We start from the raw sequence: 25,532 nt of genomic DNA on the forward strand, positions 1-25,532 counted from the left end.
AGGTAAAGCTGTCATGATATTTAATTATTTGTTATTCCATTTAGAATATTATTTACAGAAAGTGATAATACAAGCAAATTTACCATGTGTTGGAAGATGCAAACACCAGATGTAGTTTGTTTACATTCGATCTAGAGGTCGTCTCCCACCGTTTGCAACCAGCCATGTTAATAAAAGCACGCCACAGCATATGATATGCTTACCTATGCCTCTAATATGGATTTTCAGGTTATCTAGCCTTTGTTTTGTGTAAAGAACTCCGTGTATTCCTTTTTCCCTCCATACTTCGGGTTGAGTCTACCGCGTGCTACGATTTTAGTAAACTGATCTCTGATTGGTCAGCGTGGTATTTATAAACAGAGAGACGCTAAGAAAGTTTATTTCAGAGTTCGGAGTTCTTAGATCCACCATGTCCCAAATGCAATTGCTGCAGGATCCAGCGAAGGTGCTGAAGGTGATTAATTCTTGATTTATTAAGGTGTATTTATTGGACTTCGCACCTTCTCCAGCACCAATCATTCCCTTGTCTCGTATTGTAGCAGGTTGATCCGCCCCTTCCTATTATTGTTTACACAGTTACGGTACATCCGCACCTTCTCGCCCTGTGCACCTTCTCTCAATTCATCGAATACAAGGTGCATACACTTGCACCTTTACCAGAAAACAACTACGGGATATTTTCCTATTACTTAGGTCCATTTAGAGTGTTTTTATATTCATTTTACATATTATTCCTGACGGATATATTGCTCCTTTGATCTACCGCGCCAGCTGCCGACCAGGAAGTGACCTCTTTCTTTTGCATACGTTGTCCGATTATTACAATAAATTTGTGTGTAATTAAAAGGAACTTTGTTGTCTTGTCAACTGATAAAATGTACAGAACCCACAAATTAATTATAACAAAATGCTGTAGAATATAGGAAAAGTCATTATTCATACATGGTTTTAATGCAAATATTTTAGATACGGCATTTTCCGTTACAATATATATGTACGTATGTTTGTATATATATATATATATATATATATATATATATATATATATATATATGTAAGACTCTAAAGTGCGATGGTCTAGCCAAAGTGCAATGGTTTCTTAACGTTACGGACGCCAAAGTGCGATGGTCACGCCAAAGTCAGATGGTGCAGAGTTGAGTAACGTTTGTGACGTCACGTCATTGTGACATCATTCTTAACGTCTTTTGAAATAAAACCGGAGAAATGCAACACAGACGACAGCGGCAAGCTATACAAGGTTGAGGATATTGAGAACGGCAAATTACATTTGTTGTCGAACTACAGGTATCGGGCTCACGGCGGGTGTGACCGGTCAACAGGGGATGCTTACTCCTCCTAGGCACCTGATCCCACCTCTGGTGTGTCCAGGGGTCCGTGTTTGCCCAACTATCTATTTTGTATTGTTTGTAGGAGTTATGAGATTGATCACTGTTCGTTATCTTCACCTTGCATCTACTTCGCCCAAACATTCTTTAATTCATGATCATTGATTACTTGTGACGTACACGTAATAAAATCCTGGGGATATGCTATAATGCAAAACATTCTATACGATTTCGCGTTGGAAATTTTTTTGTTTAATAACATGACAACTAGATGGTAATGAAATAAGTTGAACTTCTTATTTTTTATGCATGCATTTTGAACTGATGTTTTAGTGAAACAACACACGGTTGGTACAGTCTGTACCAAAACACTGTGTAGTTTACAAACCAATGGATTTCGACGTATCACACCATCGCATTTTGGCGTGTCAGACCATCGCACTTTGGCGCATTAGTGTGGACCATCGCACTTTGGCGTGTCACAGCATCCGGGTTTGGCGCAGATTATCGGGGTTTGGCGTGACCATCGCACTTTAGATTCCCATCGCACTTTGGAGTCTTACATATATATCCAGGTTCCGCCTCGAAGCTTGAGTCAAGTTTTAGACAGGAATCTTATTCTAGCCGACAAAGGTTTTACTATTCATGATCAGTTGTCATAAGATGATTGTTTGAACATTAGCTGTTTTTCTTATCAAAATGTGATCACTTATTTACGCCCGAAGAAGCAGCACTATGTTACAAGATAACTAGAGTCCGCACTCATGTTTAGAAAGCAAATGAGGGTATCAAGAACCATAAAATTCTCCGTCACATTCCAGAAATATACACACCTATATCAACAAATATTTTCCAACTTTGTAGCTCTCTTGTAAAATTGCAAGCACCCCTTTGAAAGAAACAACTTGATTAAATTGTTATTTCATCATCTCAGATGATAAAATATTTTATCTCGTGTCTCATTTTCACCTAGGAAAATCTTTTGCTTATTAGTTTTATGACATGTTCACGTATAAATGATACAGTATGCAGTGCTGAAAAACCTCCGGTCAGTAGCTAAACTCTGTGATATCATTTGTATCCTTGGGCAGGTTACTTTACTCTATCGGTATACCCTCTTCACTTAGGGGTTAAAATGGCTACTTGGAATGCTAGACAAGCTGGCTATTTGGATGTAAAATCATTTACACCGTATACGGCAGCTCTGTTTGTACGTTCCCTTGAATTATTTCAGGCATGAAAGTGTTGAAAAAATCATATTGGCTGTGCAATGGGGTTATTTGGTCAACTCGGAGTCCTTCATGATCCGAACAATTTGACAGCCTACTTTAGTCGAAACAATCAAGTCAACCGTTATTGTTGTATAAATGGAAATATCCTTGTGCATAGTGATAGCAGGGATGGGTGGACTCAAGGCTCTGCACTATAAAAGCAACAAAAAATTTCTAGATCTACATATTGAATAACATAATAAACTGGACAAAAAGTAAACCAACAAGCACATAGATTACAAAATATTAAACCATCAATATTTTATCGATACATTGTACATATATATCCAGTATACAAAGTATTATATACGTGTATTTACCAAGATAAAATACCTTTAGACTGCATTGCATCATCTATTGTTAAATCTGCTGCAGGTGATTGAGAGGACACTTCATTTCGACTACGCGAGGCACAGCAAAATATCGAGCTTCTGGATTATAGAAACTCGCATCACATGTTGGTGGTTGTAGGGCTAGATCATCTGGAGATGTACCTAAAGCTCCCGTTAGTGAAGCTAAATCCCTCCTTAAATTTGTATCTTTTTACTGATGTGAAAAGACAAGGTGAACTCTAGACACCAATAATTCGAATTTTACACAATGAATTGTTGAATATCTATAAAAATATCATGAAATTCTTGATATATCGGTAACTCAAATAGCAAAGAATCTGAGGGAAATATTACAATATTTAATACCAAAAATAAGAAATCTCAGTTTCAAAAATACTACTTATGATTCCTTGCACCAAATATAATCTATTTAGCATAAAGAAGTAATAAACAGTGAATGGCACACCACAGCAAATAAAAGAAATATGTTTGTTCGATATATAAAGACAGCTAACTTACCATTCATTCCATTTCAACTTCAGACATGCCACTTTGGGGTTTGCTGTAAGAGTTGTGATACACCTTTTTGTTTGCGTTTTTGTCTATTTCAACCCATGCGTGAATTCCAGATTGACCGTCAGATTTAAAAGTGGTAAGAAAATGGTGGTGAACAATGTCTTAAGCATTGAAATTCGGATAACATGTACGCTATTTAATCTTGGAATATCAATATTACGATAAAAAGAGATTTATCCGAAACTACACGAAGTTTTAGTCATGGATGCTTTGTGAGGATAATCAGAATAAATAAATGGAACGCCCTATCATTCAATTCTAATATCTACCGAGACATCGTAAAATAGACACAATATAATATGAAAAGACAGAAATGGATCTTAAATGAATAGTAATTTATCCGTATAATGTCCAGCGAAGCCACTTGTTCATTTCAAGCACTAATTCAACTCTAGTGTAATTATTACCCAGGATTGCATATCATAATATTTAATGTTGACATCTTTTTTATTTCTAGGGAATAGGATTTATCAGCTACAAATACTAAGTGAGACGGGTTTATAAACGGAAATATTATAAATACTTGTTTGATTTACTTACCTTCTCCCGTGTACATGTACTTTGTTTGATGGATTTATAGAATTCAAAAGCTGCCATTTAATAACTTGACATGTTTATGTGATATTTTTCTCCGATGAAAATAGGTTTCTAAATTTAATTTGAGGATTGCTACGTATATAATTTCTACATATGCAAACTTTCAAGAACCTGCCTATATTGTCAGGTTTATACATTGTCAACTTTAAAACGACTTTTCTGTACATTAAAACTATTTCATCATATCGAAAGGTGTTGGAATGACAGAAGAGAAGTAAAGGAAAATAGAAGTGGATGATTTGTTAGTCAATGCAAAAGATGCTATTTTGAAAAAAGGAAGAAAATCACTAGTAAAATACAATATTAAGTTCACATTTTGTTACTATGAAACATTATGGGAAGACAACATTGAAAACAAAAGATATCCAAGAATGAACCTTTTGTATGCATTTAAACTTTTGTACCTTTCACTGAAATATGAAAGCGTAATACATGAAGGAAGTTGAATAAAATTTGGGCTTTTCATAATCAATTGGACATACAAGAGGTGTTATTTATTGCAGCATCAATTTCCGGTTTTATGGAGTTTTGAGTGGACGTCATGTAGTTTCCGGCTTTGGTTTTTGTAGAAAAAGTGGATGCTGTAATAGAAAATAGATATACATTTTTATTATCAATGGGAATGTACCAGTATCTCTGATAGTTAAAGAGATAATTTTGATCAAATAAGATATATCATGTAAAAATATACCCCGGGAAGAGGAAGAAACTATCTTTACAATAATGACAGGCATGTTTAGAAGTTTTTAATCATTAGAGAAATATTGCTAGACAGATTTCAGAAAGAGGAAACTTTATATTAAAACTTACATTTTTCTAATTGCAAGATATATTTGATGAGAAACATTCATATTGACTATAATATAACTTCTCCATGATGTTTTACCAATACTTACCTATGATAATTGGCCAATTGATCACTGAATTTTTATATCAATATTTCAATGATTAGTGAAAGTAATTTGATTTCGTTACCCAATCACTATTCTTTATAATACGAGGTTAACATAATTCATTAATGATATTTCATCAGTACATTACCTTCCATTTAGTACACATTGCAATTGCAGGTTTAGTGCGGATGATTACGATGATGGGTTCAGAATTTAGGCATAATAAGTGTTAGTGTATGTCCTTAAGACCTCTCCAATTATGACCAAAAAAAATATCAAGCATTAAAAAGGAAGGAAATAATGAAAGGAGAAGGGCACGAATGCTCAGGATAAATGAAATTGTTTACATATCATACTGCTAGATTTGATTCGCGTTAAATTATGTTTATATCCGCATGGCTTGGATTGAAATTCAAATTTGTAAAGATGGTCGAGAAGAGAATGGTGATTATTGCATAACATAACAATTTGAATGAAGTTTATTATGTTTGTATTTTGTTTTCGTCAGTGGAAAATTCAGATTTCATATACAACTCTCAGTTTATCAAAGCGTTACTCCAAAATTTATATTATATCATAATGCTTTAATTGATAGAACAATCGAGGTAGGCTACTTACAAACAAGTTCATGTCACAGGGGTTTTAACTATCTCGTTTAGGGTCAGCATTTTGCAAATTCTATGGTCGTTATAATGATTTAGTTCGCCAATACAAACTATCACTGGGTCAAATGCTGTCTGACGTGTTTCATACCGATAGTTAGGCCGTTCTTGGCACACTGATTTTGACTACGGATAACTCCGTTTACTTGATTAAGATATAGGGCTCACGGTGGGTGTGACCGGTCGACAGGAGATCCTTACTCCTCCTAGGCACCTGTACTGCTTATAGGAGTTATGAGATGTATCACTGTTCGTTTTCTTCATCTTTCATCAGAGGAATTTCACCCTAGCAAGACTCATCTGACGAAATTGGGGTAAATTCTGTGTTTGATGTATTCCTTCCCTACATCTTCCATTCAACCTGTAGGGTCTATAATTTTACGAAGTCTCTTCTCATTCTAGTGAAAATCTCGTCTTAATATCAATATTATATTATGTTGATTTACTACGCAGTATTTTAAGCTGTGGATTTCATTTTTCATTTCTAGGACAATTTTGATCAGCCTTTTTTCTGAAATACAGAATTTAGGATGCACACATTCACTTGTACGTAACAACAAACAAGGTTCAACGCATTGTGCATCAGACTGTATAAATAGCTGGTTTCCCCAAGTATGATATCTAAAAATTGATGAAATAATCAGAGATGCTGGATGCAGTAAACCCCTATCTTTCCTCCTCGCGAAAAGTTTTACTGTTGTCGAAGGAGAATATTCAAACTTATTATGCCACAACATATACCAGAAGTGGTGTATTATTAAAAAAAAATCTAAATACTTTTTAGTAAATTTGAAATCTCAAAGCTTTTCTTAAAAATCAACAACATCAGAACAAAACAAGAACGTATGACTTTTCAACACTTTACTCGATCATTCCTCATGATGAATTAAAGACCATAAATTTTCATATCATAGACAGTTTTTCCCCAATAAAATGGAAAAAGGATATATTTATATCTTGTGATCAGTCATTCACTTTGTTAAGCACCACTCTGATTCTATGTACAAGTACTCTAAAGTTAATATTAAAAAGATGCTGGATTTTCTTATTGACAATATCCTCGTAGTTTTTTTTTTTATTACGTCTTCCAACAGTATTGGAATTCCCATCAACACCAATCGTGTTCGTTTCTTAGCTAACCTATTCTTGTATTGTTTTGAGGCAGAATTTATTCAAAAGCTTTTACATATAAAACAAAATTCTTTTCGTGGCCTTTAACTCGATATTTAGATATATCGGCGACGCTTTATCTAATAACAATAATCATTTTCATTCGTATGTTTATTAGATATATCCCAGTGAATTCAAAATAAAAGACGCCACATAGTCTTCCACATCGGCTTTGTACTTAGATTCCCGTGGAGATCCGGGTTAGAATAGGTCCTCAGTACCCCCTTGCTTGTCGTAAGAGACGACTAAATGGGGCGGTCCTTCGGATGAGACCGCAAAAAGCAAGGTCCCGTGTCACAGCAGGTGTGGCACGATAAAGATCCCTCCCTGCTCAATGGCCATAAGCGCCGAGGATTGGCCTAAATTTTGCAGTCCTTCACCGGCAGTAGTGACATCTCCATATGAGTTAAATATTCTCAGGAGGAGCATAAAACAATATTCAATCATACATAGATATTTGATTGAAAATAGATTTTAACAGCAAACGAACAACTCAGCTTTTTGACAAACGGGTTGACTTAAGCTTCTCCACTGTTAACAACCCATATTTATGTAGAAATATTCCGTTATCACTTGCATATGATGTTTACGTCTCTCAAGTGATTCGAGAGAGAGAGAGAGAGAGAGAGAGAGAGAGAGAGAGAGAGAGAGAGAGAGAGTACACAGGCTATCAAAGTCTTATCTCTTGCATCGTTCTGATGAACGGGAATAAAGTCCATTTACCAAACGAAATCAATCGTCAGTTATCGTCTACTGCTTCTCAATTTTTACTGCATATGATCAGTTTTTTCAATCGAGGAAGGTTATTGACAAGTAATTTGATGTTACAGAAGTTTCAATAGTTTTGTTTAAAGTCAGCATTTGATGAATTTGATGTTGATGGTCCTTATATATAGTTATGTAAGGACAAGGTACGCTTAGCATATAAATTTGGCTTAGTAAAATCAAGAAATATGAAGTAGAAGATGATGCACTTTTATCTATCAAAGTCATTTGTGGGCAACACCCTCTCTTTAAATATACAAACGAAATGGCGCCAAAACGTCACATAGTAGAATAATACACTCCCGATTTTACCCGGATCGCTATTTTTTAACCAAAACTTCAAAATTTTACTTACATTTGTCATTAATTTGATATGTGCACATACAAGGCGATAGGTGATATTTGCGTGTGTTAAATGTAATACTTCGACTGATAATAAAAAGGGCCTTTCGTCAATCACCTTCCCTCTGCACATTGTGAAATGATAAAATCTGATATTTTTGGAAAAATTTCCGCATCACACACATTTAATACTAAGATAACATAAATGCACGACAAATAAATGTTACGTTTTTTGAAGTACAGATATTATAAAATGAAGTATGATAACGGTTTTATCAATTACTGCGATCATTATACATGCAATTCTGATTTTCAATTCCTTCATGTTTTTATCTAAAACGATAATGACCTATAGTCGACTGTAAAATTATCGCTTGTTACATGAACAACACTCATGTAAAATTGTTTGTGTATTTCATAACATTAGTGTTAAACACGGGTTGGAAAAAATTACTACTGGATTTAACGGGAGCATTACCTGTTAAACATGGCGGAGAATGAAGAGAAATGTTGAGTTTGACGTGTGAAATTATAATATTTTTGGAATATAAAGCAAAATTCCCATGAAAAAGGATACATTTAGTTAAAGTTTAAAGTGATTTCAATATGTTGTATGTGAAGTAAATTTTTGGGGTAAATTATATACGGTCTACTTTTGGTTTAATTTTGATGATATTTACTCTATTTTAGCATTGTATGTATATGTATATTCATGTAATAGAAATTAAATACTGCTCGGTATCAAAATGAACTACGATATATAAATAAATTGTCATTTATACGATTTTCATGCCAAACGCCATTTTCCCAAAACAACACTAGAGCAACAGTTGTTGTTTTATTCACATTCATGGAGTCTAACCTTTGTGCATGCACAGGCATCACTATAGAGTTACTCGAGTTTTCCCAATCAAAAAGGGGTACCCTCAATAATACTTTTAAGATAGCAATGGTATCCAAAGAAAAAGGAAGTACTTTGTCTACTTTTGATTTGTAATATATGGAGTCATTGACTTTATGTCGTTTTCCGCTTTGATACTTGTAGAAGAAGTAGATTGTGTTATAAACTTAGAAATTCTATTATTGATACATGCTTCAAACCAATCGTCATTTTGAATAACATTTTGTACACTTATCGGTACAATGTACATGTAGCTAGTCTTATTTATCCTTTGAAATCTTATCGGCAATATTCTAACATGTACTTTTACCCTTAACGAAAGTCATTGTGATAGATCCTTTCTATATCATTATTTATTGTAATATAGCTTTTGTATAATTTTGATAAACCTTGTGAATTCTTCTTACCTATGCGTATTTGGATACACCCTTTGTATTACAGGTAATTATGCTAATACAGTTACCAGTAGATATTCTTTTTTTTATTCCTTGTACAATTGAATGTAGTTATTCTGATTCACACTTTGCACTCTTACCGGTAAATGATTTGCAAACATTTGTATGCTTACCGGTGCTTATTTTGATGCATTCTTTGTACATTTACCGTTAGCTTTTCTGAGACATTATTTGTACAGTTACCGGTAGTTATTCTGATGCATTATTTGTACAGTTACCGGTAGTTATTCCGATGCATTATTTGTACAGTTACCGGTAGTTATTCTGATGGATTATTTGTACAGTTACCGGTCTTTATTCTGATGCATTCTTTGTACTACATGTATTACCGGAAATTATTCTGAAGCATTATTTGTTCAGTTACCAGTTATTTGTCCAGTTACTGGTAGTAATTCTGATGCATTTTTTGCAGAGTTACCAGTAGTTATTCTGATACATTGTCTGTACAGTCACCGGTAGTTATTCTGATACATTATTTGTACAGTTGCCGGTAGTTATTCTGATACATTATTTGTACAGTTACCGGTAGTTATTCTTATATATTGTTTGTACAGTTACCGGCAGGTTTTCTGATGCATTATTTGTACAGTTACCGGTAGTTATTCTGATACATTATTTGTACAGCTACCGGTAGTTATTCTGATACATTATTTGTACAGTTACCGATAGTTATTCTGATACATTTTTTGTACAGTTACCGGTAGTTATTCTGGTACATTATTTGTACAGTTACCGGTAGTTATTCTGATACATTGTTTGTACAGTTACCAGTAGTTATTCTTGTACATTATTTGTACAGTTACCGGTAGTTATTCTGATACATTATTTGTACAGTTACCGGTAGTTATTCTGATACATTGTTTGTACAGTTACCGGTAGTTATTCTGGTACATTATTTGTACAGTTACCGATAGTTATTCTGATACATTGTTTGTACAGTTACCGGTAGTTATTCTGGTACATTATTTGTACAGTTACCGGTAGTTATTCTGATACATTGTTTGTACAGTTACCGGTAGTTATTCTGGTACATTATTTGTACAGATACTGGTAGTTATTCTGATACATTATTTATACAGTTACCAGTAGTTATTCTGTTTTATTCCTTGTACAATTAGATAAATTTATTCTGTTTCACCCTTTCAACTCTTACCTGTAAATGTTTTGCTAACTTTTGTATGCTTACCGGTACTTATTTTGGCACACCCTATATGGGGACTACACACTTCATCCAGACTACATTGACACTGGAAACCACAGTTCTCCCCAAACGGCGGGGGTGGACAAGTAGTGGAACAATTATCTCCATAGGAACCTGTAGGGCAGGCTACAGAAAAAAATTAAAGGAAGATGATAAAACTCTTAATGTTATTATAGATGGAGCCTGAATAATACAGTACCATATACAATGGTTTGTACATTGTACTATGAGAGGAAAATGCAAGCTAGAACATAATTCAAAGTCAATCATTTTTTGTTTTGACTTAATTTTTTAACTTTTAAATATGGCTTATTTCATAGCGATTGTTAGGTCGTTCTTGGCACACTGATTTTGACTACAGATAACTCCGTTTACCTGATCAGGATATAGGGCTTGCGACGGGTGTGACTGGTCGACAGGGGATGCTTACTCCTCCTAGGCACCCGATCCCACCCCTGGTGTTTCCAGGGGTCCATGTTTGCCCAACTAAATTTTGTATTGCTTATAGGAGTTATGAGATTGATCACTGTTCGTTATCTTCACCTTTCATCACATTTACTCTACATCTATGTAGTTCTAACTATATAAATGCACAATTTTTAAAAAATATTATCAATAGCAAACGAAGTTCTTTACGTCCATGAATATTTGTGAACATATCAGGCCTCAAGTCCATACACTGAAAACAGACTTTTAAAAATCAAAACACTGAAAATGTCATTTCCTTATGAGAAATAGTTGAAAAGTTAATTGGATTTGAAATTTAGACTTAAGTCTATTCCCCGGTTATGGTCTTGAAAACTGATATCACAATAATCGTGTTAAGTAGGCAGATGCGATGTCACAATTAAGTTAAGTGGTCTCCGAGCGTCTGCATTACCGACAATTATAGCTCAATAAATGCCTAGGCACTCTAAATAAAATATACAGGAAAAAGAATCAGGTTATGTAATAAAAGTGGCTATAGAAATATTAATATCGTGTCAATTTTAACAGTTTGATATTTGTCTAAACATACATTCCCTTGTTCAACACAGCTGCCTTTAGTTGTTGTTTCTGCATTGAGTGATAAAACCAAATAGGTTAATAATCCTATGTTTCGACCTCTCTGTGAATTAAAAATTATCATTTGAAATATTGAATCCATTCCATCTATACTTTTTAAAGATACTATGATGGCTAATTTTCCTTCAAACATTTATTTTTCAATAATAGTAAAGTGTGTTATATCCCGGAAGATTGATTGATTGTGAAACACGTTTACCAATATAGTTTAGAATTACAGTTAGAATCAACACCAAATCATATTTCTAAGAGACATAGTTCTTGGCAGCCTTAAATCATAAACGAAAATTATTCGACCATCATTACTAACACCAGCACTAGATTTTACAGACTCTGAGAATGTAACAGGAGTGGTAGACAACGCACTAACATGACATGGGCAGGGAATCAGAAGAGGCAGCAAGCGTGTGAGATACAAAGGTGTCAGTTGGAATTCACGAAACGTAAGCAGAATTAGAAATACATATGATTTCTTTATTCAAAAGTTAGTTATTGATAGCTAGTCCCTAAAAACCATTCAATTTCCTCAATTCTATTTATTATAAGATTTGGACGTTATCCTAAAACATATAAAAAGGAATAAGTAAATCAGTAATAAGTAATCCAGTTAATTTAGGAGGATATTGAGATTGTGGCGTTCAACTCGATATTTAGATATATCGATGACGCTTTATCTATTCACAACAATCATTTTCATTCATTTGAAAGGTGAAAATAGCAAACAGTGATAAATCTCATAACTCCTAGAAGCAATACAAAATAGATATTTTGCAAACACGGACCCCTGGATATACCAGAGGTGGGATAAGGTGCCTAGGAGGAGCAATCATCCCCTGTCGACCGGTCACATCCGCCGTGAACCCTATCGTGATCAGGTAAACAGTCTAACAATCGGTACGTAACACGTCAAACAGCATTTGACCCAATGATAGGATGTATTGGCAAACTAGATCGTTATAAAGACTATAGAATTTGCGAAATGCTGACTTTAAACGATATTGTTGAAACCCCTGCACCATCAACTTGTTTGTCAGTAGCCTGCCTCGATTTAAACACTTTATTATATAGAAGCATACTATTCCTAATATAAAGTATGGGTAATTTCCTCTAGGTACCCATCGAGCCGTCCCCCTTGATCATCGATTCATACACAGTCACATGACACTATCGGAACCCCCTTTTGTTTTTCAACAAATGTATGAAGGTGTAAGGAATTCCGAAAATAAATTCACGTGAAAATACACAATATGTACTAATCACGTGGTTGCTCTCCGTTGCTACCTGAAAGGGAAAATTCCGGAAGCCTTGAACCTACTTTGGATATTCTGTTTTGCGACAGACTTCTCCCACGCTATTTTACTTAAACCAGGGGAACCACTTATTTACATTGTTGATGGGATTTTCAGACTCTCTGAACAAGCCATATTGTACGTCTACCAAAATGGAATTGTCAAGTGTCTGAAAGATATGAGTGGTATTGGGAGGGAAGACACGATGTGGATGCTATTTTCAAGAGAACAGCCGAGAATTACTGATTCCTGTTTCATCGCATTTTCGAAGTTGGTAATCATGCTAAATACTTTGTTCTACTTTCAGATACCGGAAGTAGTTGAAAAAGTTTAAAAAGCACCAAGTTTGTTTAATAACCATTTTAAAACCGTTTATTACTTCGTGAATGTAAGAAAAATTCTAAAAGTGTGACCATCTTTTAATACTACAATTTCCTCCAATGTAGTAAGGAAACTGCATCGTTGTACAAAGTTGCTATACCAATTACCTGTAGATAGTTAAATGTGAACATATATATACACCCAATAAACAATTTGCAAGACACATTTCATAGATAGTTTGAATTATAACATTGCAGCAATATCGATTTATATGGAAAACAAAGGAAAAAAGTTCATTCGGGTGATATAATTTGAAAAAAAAGAAACCATAATTTCCTCACACGAACCCGTGATGACAAGCTCCATTGATATTAACTGTCCAGCTGATTACGACGAGCAATTAATAGAAGAATACTTCAACATTCTCCATCGTCAACTTCCCATAATAATGTAGCAGTAACTAATTCATGACAATAAATTGTTTATGTGGTTGCTTTATGTGAAGTTTAGCCTTCACGTACATGTCATGACTGTGCATGCTCATTTTATTCTTTGTGTATATTACATTTCAAGTTGGTAAGGAAAAAGTGAAAATATAAAATACGTCATTCATTAAGTATAAATGACAACGAATAAACACGCATAAAAACAGCTGCCTAGAATATGAAAACAATGTGCAATGAATAAAACACGCAACCAGGAAAAAACTCCAAATAATTAAATAGAGTTACATTATGCACTAAATCGGTAACATATGTACAACGTTTCGTGATTTGTGTTTTACCAAAACATACTGGTACTAGTACATTTGACTAGAAAATTGAGACCATTTAATAAAAAATCCTAGTATTGGGCGTTACCTCGCCAGATTAACAAGGTAGGAAGATTTGTTATGCCACTGCTCCCCATAAAATTTGGGCTACCTTGTTAACACCCCATAAAATAAACATAGGTAACTTAAGGAAAGAAAACAACGAACAGGATATAAACAAAGTAATACTAAAGAAAATAAAAGCTAGAAACCTGTATAGCGATCGCAGCCCCTAACTGCTGAAGTTCACACCCTGCACTAAGGAAACCTCAGTCCCTGACTGAATGGTTCACATTCCAGAATGTGCAGCCTCTGTCTACACATCCCATAACAGAAACATTCAATTAAATGTGACCAATTGGTAATTGATGATATTGTCCATTGTTTTGGGTTAGCAGCTCCTGTATGACTCAATCACGACATATAGCCCCTGTCTGCATGACTTAATGATCAAATAGCGAATGTTCACACATTAAGAGTAGGAATACGGATGTATTTATTGAGCGAAGTTGAATTCCATCTACCCATGTTTTGTATCTCAAGATTAGAGAACCCAGATGCTGCAACGGTAGTTGCTGCTCCTATACTAAAGCTATGCGTTTGATAACACTGCAAGTCAAGATTACAGAATGCCAGAGCGGAACGAAGATGCTGTGTAACGAAATGTTTTGAAACTAAGAAGCAGTACATGAAAGGAAAAAGTCGTTCAGACTGAGAAGAATGTTTTATAATTTCAAATACTGTGGAATCATTTTAATTCGTGGGGACCAATGTTTGTGGGTAAGTAAAATTTTGCTGGTTCGTGGGGACGTAATTTCGTGGATAAATCTACTTGCTTTTAAAAAATGTTCGAGGACACGTAAATTCGTGGGTAAGAGTGACCCACGAAAACCACGAACATTAATCCACCACGAACAATGATGATTCCAAAGCACTGATTAAGCGTAGCACAGGGGCAAATAATTGGTTGTTTAGCACTTTAGTGAAACCTAAGAGTAGCAACATTTGCCTTTGAATTTTTGAAATGTGGAATATTGATGTCAATAACTTGTTGCTGGTCGGGTCCATTTTGGAATGAAATATTTCTAACCAACAGAAAATGCTGGTTTAGGCCGGGTGTCTAGGTGATTTCCCGAATCCACAAGAAAGCGGAAAATGCTAAAAATGAACATGGCTCTTAAAAGGTGTGTAAGGAAAGTTGATGAGGTGGTGTGATTTAGGGCCTTCACAAGTTGAATTACAATAGGCGGCGTTATTGGAAGTCTGGACTCCGACGAAGGCTTAAACCTGATAACATTTTTTTGATAATGAAATGTTGCGTAATGTCTTGGTAACCTTCTAGGTGAAAACTAAAGCTTGAGGAATATACAAGTGTTCGAGCAGATCAAGCTGCCAGATTCTTTAGGAAACAGTGTGTGCTAAATGCTGATACGTGGTTGAGAGGAGGTATTGGTTTTGCTGACTGCAAAACCTCCAAGAGATAAAAGTCTTGTATTCAGGGAAAGCCGATTTGTACGCAGAAATGGGAATATGGGAAGTTGACTTTTATAAGAAGTTTTGAGAAAATAAGTACTTTGTTTGACAGATTAGGGATTTTCTCATTCTCTTTAAGAACTGGAATTTACAAAACCTAAACAGTTTGTGTAGAAAGAAAACTTAAAGACCACTTTTTCACACATTAACACCAGCGTTTTATCGACTTTATCGACTTTACCCATGTGAGACAGCCATGTGAGATTTTTCTATCTCACACTGCTGCAACGTCATTTGATTGTGACGTCATATATTTACTATCATTTACGTTACACGGTGAAGATTTACGTTACATTGTGAAATAAAAATATTTTGCATTATTTTATTTAAATTTTAATGCAGTATACTTTCTGGTGGACAACCTTGGGTTTTTTAGTTTACACTTTTAGTGTAAACCATTTTCGGACATGCTCTTTCTGCCTATCTAATTAGTTTTTACATTGAAGTTCAAATGAGGATTTTGATAATCTTTAATTTTCTCAAAGCTTCTAAATTTATGTACTAAACTGTAGGTAATATGTGAGAAAAATAATCCTTCATTATCTACTCGTGTGGGATAGGGAAATCCCACCTCTGGAACAAGATTCGCTATCTAGAACTCGGAAAAGCCTCGTCCTAGACTGGGAATCTTGTCCCCTCGGTGGAATTTCCCTATTGTAAGAGCGTTATTATAGTCTAAGTGATATAAAATGTAAATCAAATAGGTGACAGTTTCAGATAATACAATCACAAGATTTATCTTGTTTTTATCGTTGAAAGTTACGTTTACTCTGTATTAGTAGATGCTTATCCACATCAGTTTTTACAAATATTTGTCATACAAGATTAAAAACAAAATACATATATGAATGGTCTCTACTCAATGACAACTTCAAAATATGTGTCCATTTGACTGGTTAGCTCGCTTTGACAGATCGATGGACTTTCCACTTCAAAGGTCTGACACTCGGTCCGACTTCCGCTTTCTGAGACCCCTTTTGGTGGCGAACCTATCACGTCTATATACGTGTTTAACATACATACTGGTTTCAGGTAAGAATTATCCGGGGATTCATTAAGAGTGGCAGACACAACTCTCATCTTCTTGTCTGATTCTGTACCAATGACTTCATTTATTAATTTTGGAAGCATTGGTTTTGTTTCATTACTGATTTCCATTTTTGAAACATCTCCGTTTGAGCTTTGTTGTTTTATTGACGGTTGCGACTCGATTTTGTCGTATGTTGAAATATTTTCCAGCATACCAGACTCGTTTATTTCTACATAAAGCTCTTCCTCTGCTTCGTTTGTAGCCGATGGCTTAGACTTTTTGCTTGCAGAAATGTTTTTCCTACGCTTTTTCAGTTTTCCATAAATCTGGTTAATTATTATTATGATCAGAAATAAAGATAATACAGATCCTGTGATTATGATGACCTGCAAGGTTTGTGAGTTACCTCCAGAAGCTGACGTAGAAGTCACATAATATGTTTCCTTGGATACGACTGCTAAGGTAGGACTGATATCCGTAGGAACAGGATATACTTCGTCTACTTTTGAACTGTAAGGATTTCTCGTTGATTTTGTTTCGACTTTTGGGGATTTTTCAATTGACTTCATGTCGTTTCCTGCTTCGGTACTTGTTGTAGAAGTGGACGCTATTAGAAAATTAGAAATGTTAATGCATACATCTTTTATATGAATGTATCAATTTAAGAATTGTCCTTATATAATCCATTAAATAATTCATTATACACACTAATTAGTTAATACTTATATGAAAACAACACTTACTCTTTGTACGTTTTTAGGTTTTTTTTGTACTCCCTTTCTGTACGTACCAGTACTTAGTCTGCTACACCATTTGTACACCCCTGGTAGTTATTCTACTGATATATCCTTTCTATACACAAACCGTAATTTATTCCAATACAACTTTTTGTAAAATTAGTGGCATTCATTTTGATAAACATTTATGCATGCTTACCTGTAATTATTTTGGTGCATCACTCGTACGTTTACTGGTAGTTATTCTAACATACTATTTGTACAGTTACCGATAGTTATTCTGATACATTCTTTGTACAGTTACCGGTAGTTATTCTGATACATTCTTTGTACAGTTACCGGTAGTTATTCTGATACATTGTTTGTATAGTCACCGGTAGTTATTGTGATGCATTGTTTGTACATTTACCGGCAGTTATTCTGATGCATTGTTTGTACAGTTACCGGTAGTTATTCTGATACATTCTTTGTACAGTTACCGGTAGTTATTCTGAGACCTTCTTTGTACAGTTACCAGTAGTTATTTTGATACATTATTTGTACAGTTACCGGTAGTTATTCTGATACATTCTTTGTACAGTTACCAGTAGTTATTCTGATGCATTGTTTGTATAGTCACCGGTAGTTATTGTGATGCATTGTTTGTACAGTTACCGGCAGTTATTCTGATGCATTATTTGTACAGTTATCAGTAGTTATTCTGATGCATTCTTTATACAGTTACCGGTAGTTATTCTGATACATTCTTTATACAGTTACCGGTGGTTATTCTGATGTATTCTTTGTACAGTCACTGGTATTTATTCTGATACATTCTTTGTACAGTCACTGGTAGTTATTCTGATACATTCTTTGTACAGTTACGGTAGTTATTCTGATACATTCTTTGTACATTGTCAGTTTTTCCTCCACACCCGTTGCACTCGTGGTGGTATCTTTTCCTTATACACTTATATACAGCTATTCTGTTTCACCCTTTCTACTCTTTCTGGTTAATGGTTTGCTAACCATTTGTATGCTTACCGGTACTTGTTTTGACACACCCTATATGGGGACTACACACTTCATCCGCACTACAATTACACTGGAAACGACAGCTCTCCCCCCACGACGGGTATGGACAAGTAGTGGAACAGTTATCTCCATAGGAACCTGTACGGCAGGCTACATATAAAATAAAAGTAAGATGATAAAACTCTTAATGTTGTTAGAGACAACGTGAATACGTAATAAGTTAAAATTTACAATAGTTTGTACCAGGAGAAAAACAATTGCAAGCCAGAACACAATTCAAAACTGTGGCGGATCCAGAGGAGGGGGGTGTCCGGGGATCGGACCTCCCCAATTTCGTAAGAAAATTTTGCTAAAAAGGTCAAATTAACAAATTTTGAGGGTGTAAAATCCCTTTGAAAACCAAAATTATGGTCGAACCCCCCTTTAAGAATTCCTGGATCCGCCCCTGCAAAGTCAATAATTCATGTTTTGACATTCTGTTTTAATTGTTACATCAGATTGATGGCGAAATAGAGAGTGACTTACGAATGCATCCACCATTGTGATGGTTAAAATTTGTGCAGCACTCGCCTCTGGAAAAAACGTTTTGTAACTAGATTCTCTCTTCCAATAAATCTAACAAGAGAATCTATATCATGATATTTTGAATACATTTGTTTGTTTACAAAGAATGATATTTTCGAATTAGCGGAAAGTTGTAAATTCAATATCCAACATATTAAAAAAAAAATGAACCCATCAATAAAATGTCATGTGTATTGACATAGCCCCATGTTTCCACTAGTTTCATTTCACTCATAAGATACTATTCCAAGTCTTATATCATTAGGCATGCGTCATTGACTGAAATCGGGAAACATACCCACCGGAAGCGGACCGAGTTTGCGAGGTTTGTTTCTGCGAAAAGACCGAGAACAGGTTCCGATATTCAGTAAACAACCTATCTATTGCATATGTGACACCACAATTAGGTTGAGTAGGTATCTACAAAGCGGCCATTTAAGGCTCAATCAAAGTCAGGGTACTCTAAAATCTACAGGTATGAAAGGTGAAGATAACGAACAGTAATCAATCTCATAACTCCTCTAAGCAATATAAAATAGAGTTGGGCAAACACGGAACCTGTGACACACCAGAGATGGGATCAGGTGCCTAGGAGGAGTAAGTATCCCCTGTCGACCGATCACACCCGCCCTGAGTCCTATATCTTGACCAGCTAAACGGAGTTATCCGGAGTCAAAATCAGTGTGCCAAGAACGGCCTAGGAATCGGTAGGAAGCATGTCAGACAGCATTTGACGCAATGAAAGGTTGTACTGGCATACTAGATCTTGTGTATCGAATCAGTTAAGCGATATAAACATCATATGCAGGTGATAATGGAATATTGCTACATAAATATTCTACATCGTCATAATGGCTGACTTCCTTTAAAAACATGGATGAAAAAATCGACATGAGCAATATTTGACTTTTCCTTTTACATTTAAATAGCTAGCCGAGTAACTCAGTAGTACAGAATACGGACTGCTGAACTGTATATGGCAGGTTCAAGTGCAGCAGGGATTTTCACATTTTTTTCAGATTACCTTCTACTAAATCTATTTTTTTACAAAATAAAGTAGATTTGAAAATTTTCAACATCAAAATATTTATTGAGAGAGAGAGAGAGAGAGAGAGAGAGAGAGAGAGAGAGAGAGAGAGAGTATGGTATGGAAGAGAAAGATGAACAGGAACATAGACATTATGAACTGCACTTCATGCCTTGAAGAAAAAATAGAGAAAAGATTCAGCATCGACGTGACCAATGACATTGATGTATATGATACAAAAAAAATGATTGTTATGCAGAAGTACCAGTAGAAAAGTGAACATTCCCTAGTACACGAAGAAAAAAAAACTAGAAAACATTTCTCTTTCATCCACTGTAAATTGTAGGAAAATATTAGATCCATGGGTCAGAACAACGTGAACAACATTAACTGATAATGAAGTATTCTCCATCATTTCCGGGCTGTTCGATTTATGGACATTTAATTGAAAAGGACAAGAACTGTTACTTTGTTCACAGTAAATTCACGATAAGTTTTAAATCATAACTAAGTCGTTTGGAGACTTCTTGTTTTTGCTTGGTTCTTATTATTCCCCCGCTTCTTGGTCATCTGCTTCTTTCTGGCACCCACAGGGTTTTGACACAATCTGAGTAAACTTGTGTTATTTAGTATAATAGGAGGAAAGGGAACTAACAAGCTTCCGTTAACTTCTCGGGTGCTCGCTTCAAACTCTTACAACTTCGGTATTAATCGTGATGATAATGTATCAAGTTTTCCCAGTCGAAAGCCAGAATTTTGTTCTGTTTTGTAATACATAAATCGTTCACCTGATTTCACAAAGACTTTGAAAAAATAAGTCCAACTTCCGAGAATTAGCCCTACACCATTTTCTCCACGCAATTTTCCTTCATTACGTTGGATTTTACGCATCCTTCATCCGTTGCAGTCCATGTTAGGGTTACCTTTTAAAATATAGCTACTTGTGGTCACCCTCACAATATTTGAATGAATGTTGATCGTCCGTTTTCACCACCTATTAGCCTCCGAGTTCAAACGGGTCAACCATATTTAAACTTCATTATAGGTGTTCAGCATTGAATGACTCAAGTTTAAAAGGTGCAAGGCAATTGGAAAATACTACTACCTTTGCTGCGGAACTTCGCCGGAAATTTTTGGTTTGGGGTGGTTTTATATTGAATAATGAAGTATGACCCTATTATTATGTATTTTGTATTTACAGATTCAGTTCTGGGACATACAGTTCATATAGTTTATGCACTAAGCTCTGTCCCAGGAAGAAGTACTTGGATATATCTCGCCTTTTAACATAACGAAGTTGCATGCTGACATATATGAATTGTATTTCGACATAAATATGTTGCATGTCTGCATAATAATCTCGCATGTCAACATAATTAAGATGCATTTCAACATAAATAAGTTGCAGATAGCATATTGGAAGTCCCATGTGGGCAATATTTGAGACTTTTGGAATATTTTACAAATTCTTATCTGATTACATTTTTCTTATCCGAATCGACAAATTCATCAAATTGAATATGTGAGGTGTCCACAACCTGCTGCCGTCAGAACATTTAAAAAATTCGTTATATCTCAAATAGTTTTCTTTTTAAAGTAAGTTAAACATAGCATTGTTTCTCGCAAAATATCGCATATAACGTCGTTACATCGACGTTTATTGACAACGTCTTGGAAAGGTGACAAACAAGATTACGTGAAAATGTTTCTTTAGTGCAAGGATTTAATGGTTTACATAAATATCTCTACCTTTTCAATTAAATAGGTTAGAGTATTTCCATTTCTAATCGCAATTGGGCCAGGTATTTTATACACACAGCAATATATGACTTCTGTAGTTGTTGGTGTATCTAGTTTGTTTTGTTGGAGGCTCTTAGTTTTCGTTAGTATACGCCACGGTTACCGATCTTAAAGAAAATTTTGTTTTGTTTTCTATGTAAACATATCTTCTTCCTCGTATTCCCAATATGTCCACATGTTGTACTTTAATACGATGCAGATAGGTTTGTCAAGTTAACAAGGAAAACACTTTGAACCATTTTAAAGTATTTTCTAAAGCTATATTCAACGCAATCTAATAAAGATAATTTTTTGTACAATGTATAAGTATGATATGTGTGTGGAATCACGGGAAGGGTTTGAATTCACTAAATATAACTCTTTTAGCTGATGCTTAAAACCAGGATTATTGAAATGTGGGAAATAATGTTAGAAATATTCTATTGTTTTTAGGACGGAACTATACATATACGACGGTCGTAACAGCGGAGTATTTTGAAAGGGAGGGATGCACCATCTAAAATGGCTGATTTATGATTATTGTTATTATTTGCTAAAAAGGAGTCTAGGTTTATAAGAGAGTCTGGTCATTTGTCAGAAGCATATAAGATCTATAATCATACAAATTAGATATATGAATTATAATCGTGAAAAAATTTGTGCGTAGAACGACCGTCGTGCGTTAATTACATCGTGACTGATAAATAAGTACAGCAAAGATGTTGTCTATTGAATGTTATTAAAATGGCTACCGTGATTTTTATAAGCATGTTATTTGTCATGAAACATTTCCTCCTTGCATCATTCATGCAGTCATGAAATAAGGAATTACATCATTAATCACAAATGAGCTATTTTTCATTTACGTCTACTTACCGTTACTGTTTCATATGACCGTGCTATTTTTACCTCTTATGACAGTACTAATTTTCCTTAAACTTTTAATATATATATATATATATATATATATATATATACTTGACTTTTGATATTAAAAAATCATTTGAAATGAACTTCGCCACATCTTTGTATAGATTTGTGTTTGTTTTATTTCAAATCCATGTTAAGAACTAATGCATTCAACTCCGTTTACCTGATCAGGATGTCGGGCTCACGGCGGATGTGACAGGTCGACAGGGGATGTTTATTCCTCCTAGGCACCTGATCCCACCCCTGGTGTGTCCAGGGGTCCGTGTTTGCCCAATTATCTATTTTGTATTGCTTATAGGAGTTATGAGATTGATCACTGCTCGTTATCTTCCCTTTTATTGAAGAAAATTTTGTATATACACATTTATGTAGCCTTATAGAAAAGCATAAATTCTTTGAAAATCCGGAGAATCACTCCAGTTTTGGATTCTATAGATTTATAAGACGCACGTGCATTTTCAAAAACAAAATCAGTTTCATACACACTTGGTCTTGAACAAATTATTTGGACATTTAAGATATAAGATAACATAATTTTTCATTTTACGTGCGGATAAGGCCGATGTGCTCTGCTTACTGTACACAGTTCTTTCTGTTTGCTTTCATCTTTAAAAAGCATGACCATGCGACAATAGAAATTAGAAAATTTGAACAGCAAAGGTAATTTCAACTACCAAAAATAAGATTTCTTCGCTTTGATAAATGAATTTTCTTATACTTTATACATTTTACTATCAGTTTTAAAAAGTTTTGAACATAATGAAATACCAAATGGTTTTAATTTGATGATTTTGTCAAAGTGAAGTTATGGCGGTAGGTAGTTTTGATGTAGGCCTATAACATTCGATTTATTCTCCCCAGGTTATTTCTAAAATGTATAACGCATCAAGACTTTTGCTTACTAAATCTCAAATATTGTGAAGTGCAGGCTTTTATCCTTACCGTTTTCCGTGCTTCACACACTCACTCCCATTGATGATATTTACATGCAGACTTGTGATGATAGCAAACACAACAATGTGCTGGGCGTATTTAAACAATGATGTATTGAATAAAGGCAAAATATCCCTCATCATTTTATGCTCTGTCCCTGGACTGCTCGGATAATGACTCCAAACTCTACTTCATCCAAATTGACACAGATTTCACGATTTTGTAGATTGGCGTATTCACACACTTTCTTGATTTCTTTGTGTTCCTCTAAATTACTTCAGAGTCTCTCATCTGTTTGACGGAAGTCACCTTCGTTTCATCGACGGCACCAGATAATTAATTTACAGCTTTTCGTGTATTGTTCGAACAAGTCCTTTTTCGCAGCCTGATCAATTCCACTTTCGAAGAATGAACAAGTTTTTCCCCTTCAAAGTATGAAGAAATCTATTTGGAGCTGACGGACTTCACTGGCATGTTATTGTTACAGAGATCTCTTATATTTCTCAGACGTTTGTAAGTAAAACTTATCACTCCTGATACCTAATAGCTGCATATTAGTATCACTATCATAGTCGTTATTGTATGAAATATGACAGTATCAAAATCTATAAATAGATGTAAATCAGCTCTGTAAACTGCAGGTTTTCTTCCTCAAACGAGATAAGAGTAAATCATTTTTGATCACATGATTTGCGAAAATATAATGTATTTTTCTTGATTTAACGATCTTCATGTTTTACTTCACTATCTCTTTCAATTCTAGGACTAAATGAGGAATAGGTAATTATTCCAGGCAGCTCTTTCGATATTTCATTATGTGTTGTAGGGGGTCAGATTGCATAACCATACCTAAGTACTTCGTTACTAGCTTGAAAATACGAATGTATATTTAATCGCTGTGATAAAATTTAGAAATTCATTTCAAAATTAAGGATGATCTCCCTCACGCATAGCTCTTATCCTTTGACGAATTTGACTCCACTTTTTTGGCACACTGTTTCCCCCTAAAATAGCTCTTAGGGCCTACACGTTTACTGGTATTTCGGATTTCAAAAGTTTCGGTTGAGCATCACTGAAGAGACATTATTTGTCGAAATGCGCATATGGTGCATCAAAATTGGTACCGTATAAGGTTTATATTATAATATGTAATACATATGTCCTTGTATTTTTGTTTTCGACTCATTCTGACCCCCACTAGCTATTCTGTTATATACCTTCCTCATTTTCAAACTAAATGACATTTTTTAAATTCACATCACTGTCCTGTTTTCACTGCCTTTATCAAGTAAGAAAGCAAAGGCTACTTGGCAAGTCATATTAACTAAGGAACATAAATTAATCTTCGACTTTGCATGACAACGACCACCATCGTCGCCTCATCGCAACAAACCTAGTGTAACAGACCCCTACTGGGCAGTCTGTACCATAAATCTTCACCATCGTCGTCAATGATACATTTCTATAAACTTCATATTTTTTTCATAGTAGAAGGGTGAAGAAAGGGTGAAAATAACGAACACCGATCAATCTCATAACACCTTTAAGGAATGCAAAATTAAGAGATGAGCGAACACGGACCCCTGGACATACCAGAGATGAGACCAGGTGCCTAGGAGGAGTAAGCATCCTCTATCGACTGGTCACACCCACCGTGAGCGCTGTATCTTGATCAGGTAACAGGGTAATCCGTAGTCTAATTCAGTGTGTAAAAGAACAGCCTAAGAATTGGTACGAAACACATCAGACAACATTTGACCCAATGATGAAGGGCGAAGATAAGGAACAGTGACCAATTTCATATGATGTATTGGCAAACTAGATCGTTATAGCGACCATAGAAGTTTAGAAATACTGATTTTAATCGAGACTGTTGAAACCTCTGTAACATTAACTTGTTTGTCAGTAGATTGCTTCGATCTAAAACTGATCATACGTAGAAGAACGTTTTGCGTATCGAATCAGCTTAGAGACATAAACATCATATG

The 25,532-nt window shown here is 35.0% G+C and overlaps 1 protein-coding gene across 7 annotated transcripts; it reads right to left on the bottom strand.

Annotated features, from left to right (window-relative positions):
- Positions 1-1,063: 1,063 nt before the first annotated feature.
- Positions 1,064-24,132, bottom strand: LOC130052352 (uncharacterized). 7 transcript variants are annotated; one of them, XR_008800662.1, is made up of 7 exons: positions 23,554-24,132; positions 18,837-18,883; positions 18,321-18,461; positions 16,967-17,167; positions 3,469-4,703; positions 2,951-3,163; positions 1,064-2,769 (listed from the first exon to the last, which is right to left on the bottom strand). XR_008800662.1 is itself a non-coding variant. In XM_056157014.1 (4 exons), exons 1-4 carry the CDS (start codon positions 23,685-23,687, stop codon positions 16,386-16,388), a joined length of 1,104 nt encoding a protein of 367 aa, XP_056012989.1. In that variant the 5' UTR covers positions 23,688-24,132; the 3' UTR covers positions 12,962-16,385. The 7 variants fall into 7 exon arrangements, 1 of the variants encoding a protein (XP_056012989.1); XR_008800659.1 differs by having other exon boundaries at positions 1,064-2,755; positions 2,951-4,703; XR_008800658.1 differs by having other exon boundaries at positions 2,951-4,703.
- Between the last annotated feature and the right edge of the window lie 1,400 nt (positions 24,133-25,532).

Source organism: Ostrea edulis, chromosome 2 (assembly GCF_947568905.1).
Source record: "Ostrea edulis chromosome 2, xbOstEdul1.1, whole genome shotgun sequence".
NCBI lineage: Eukaryota > Metazoa > Mollusca > Bivalvia > Ostreida > Ostreidae > Ostrea > Ostrea edulis.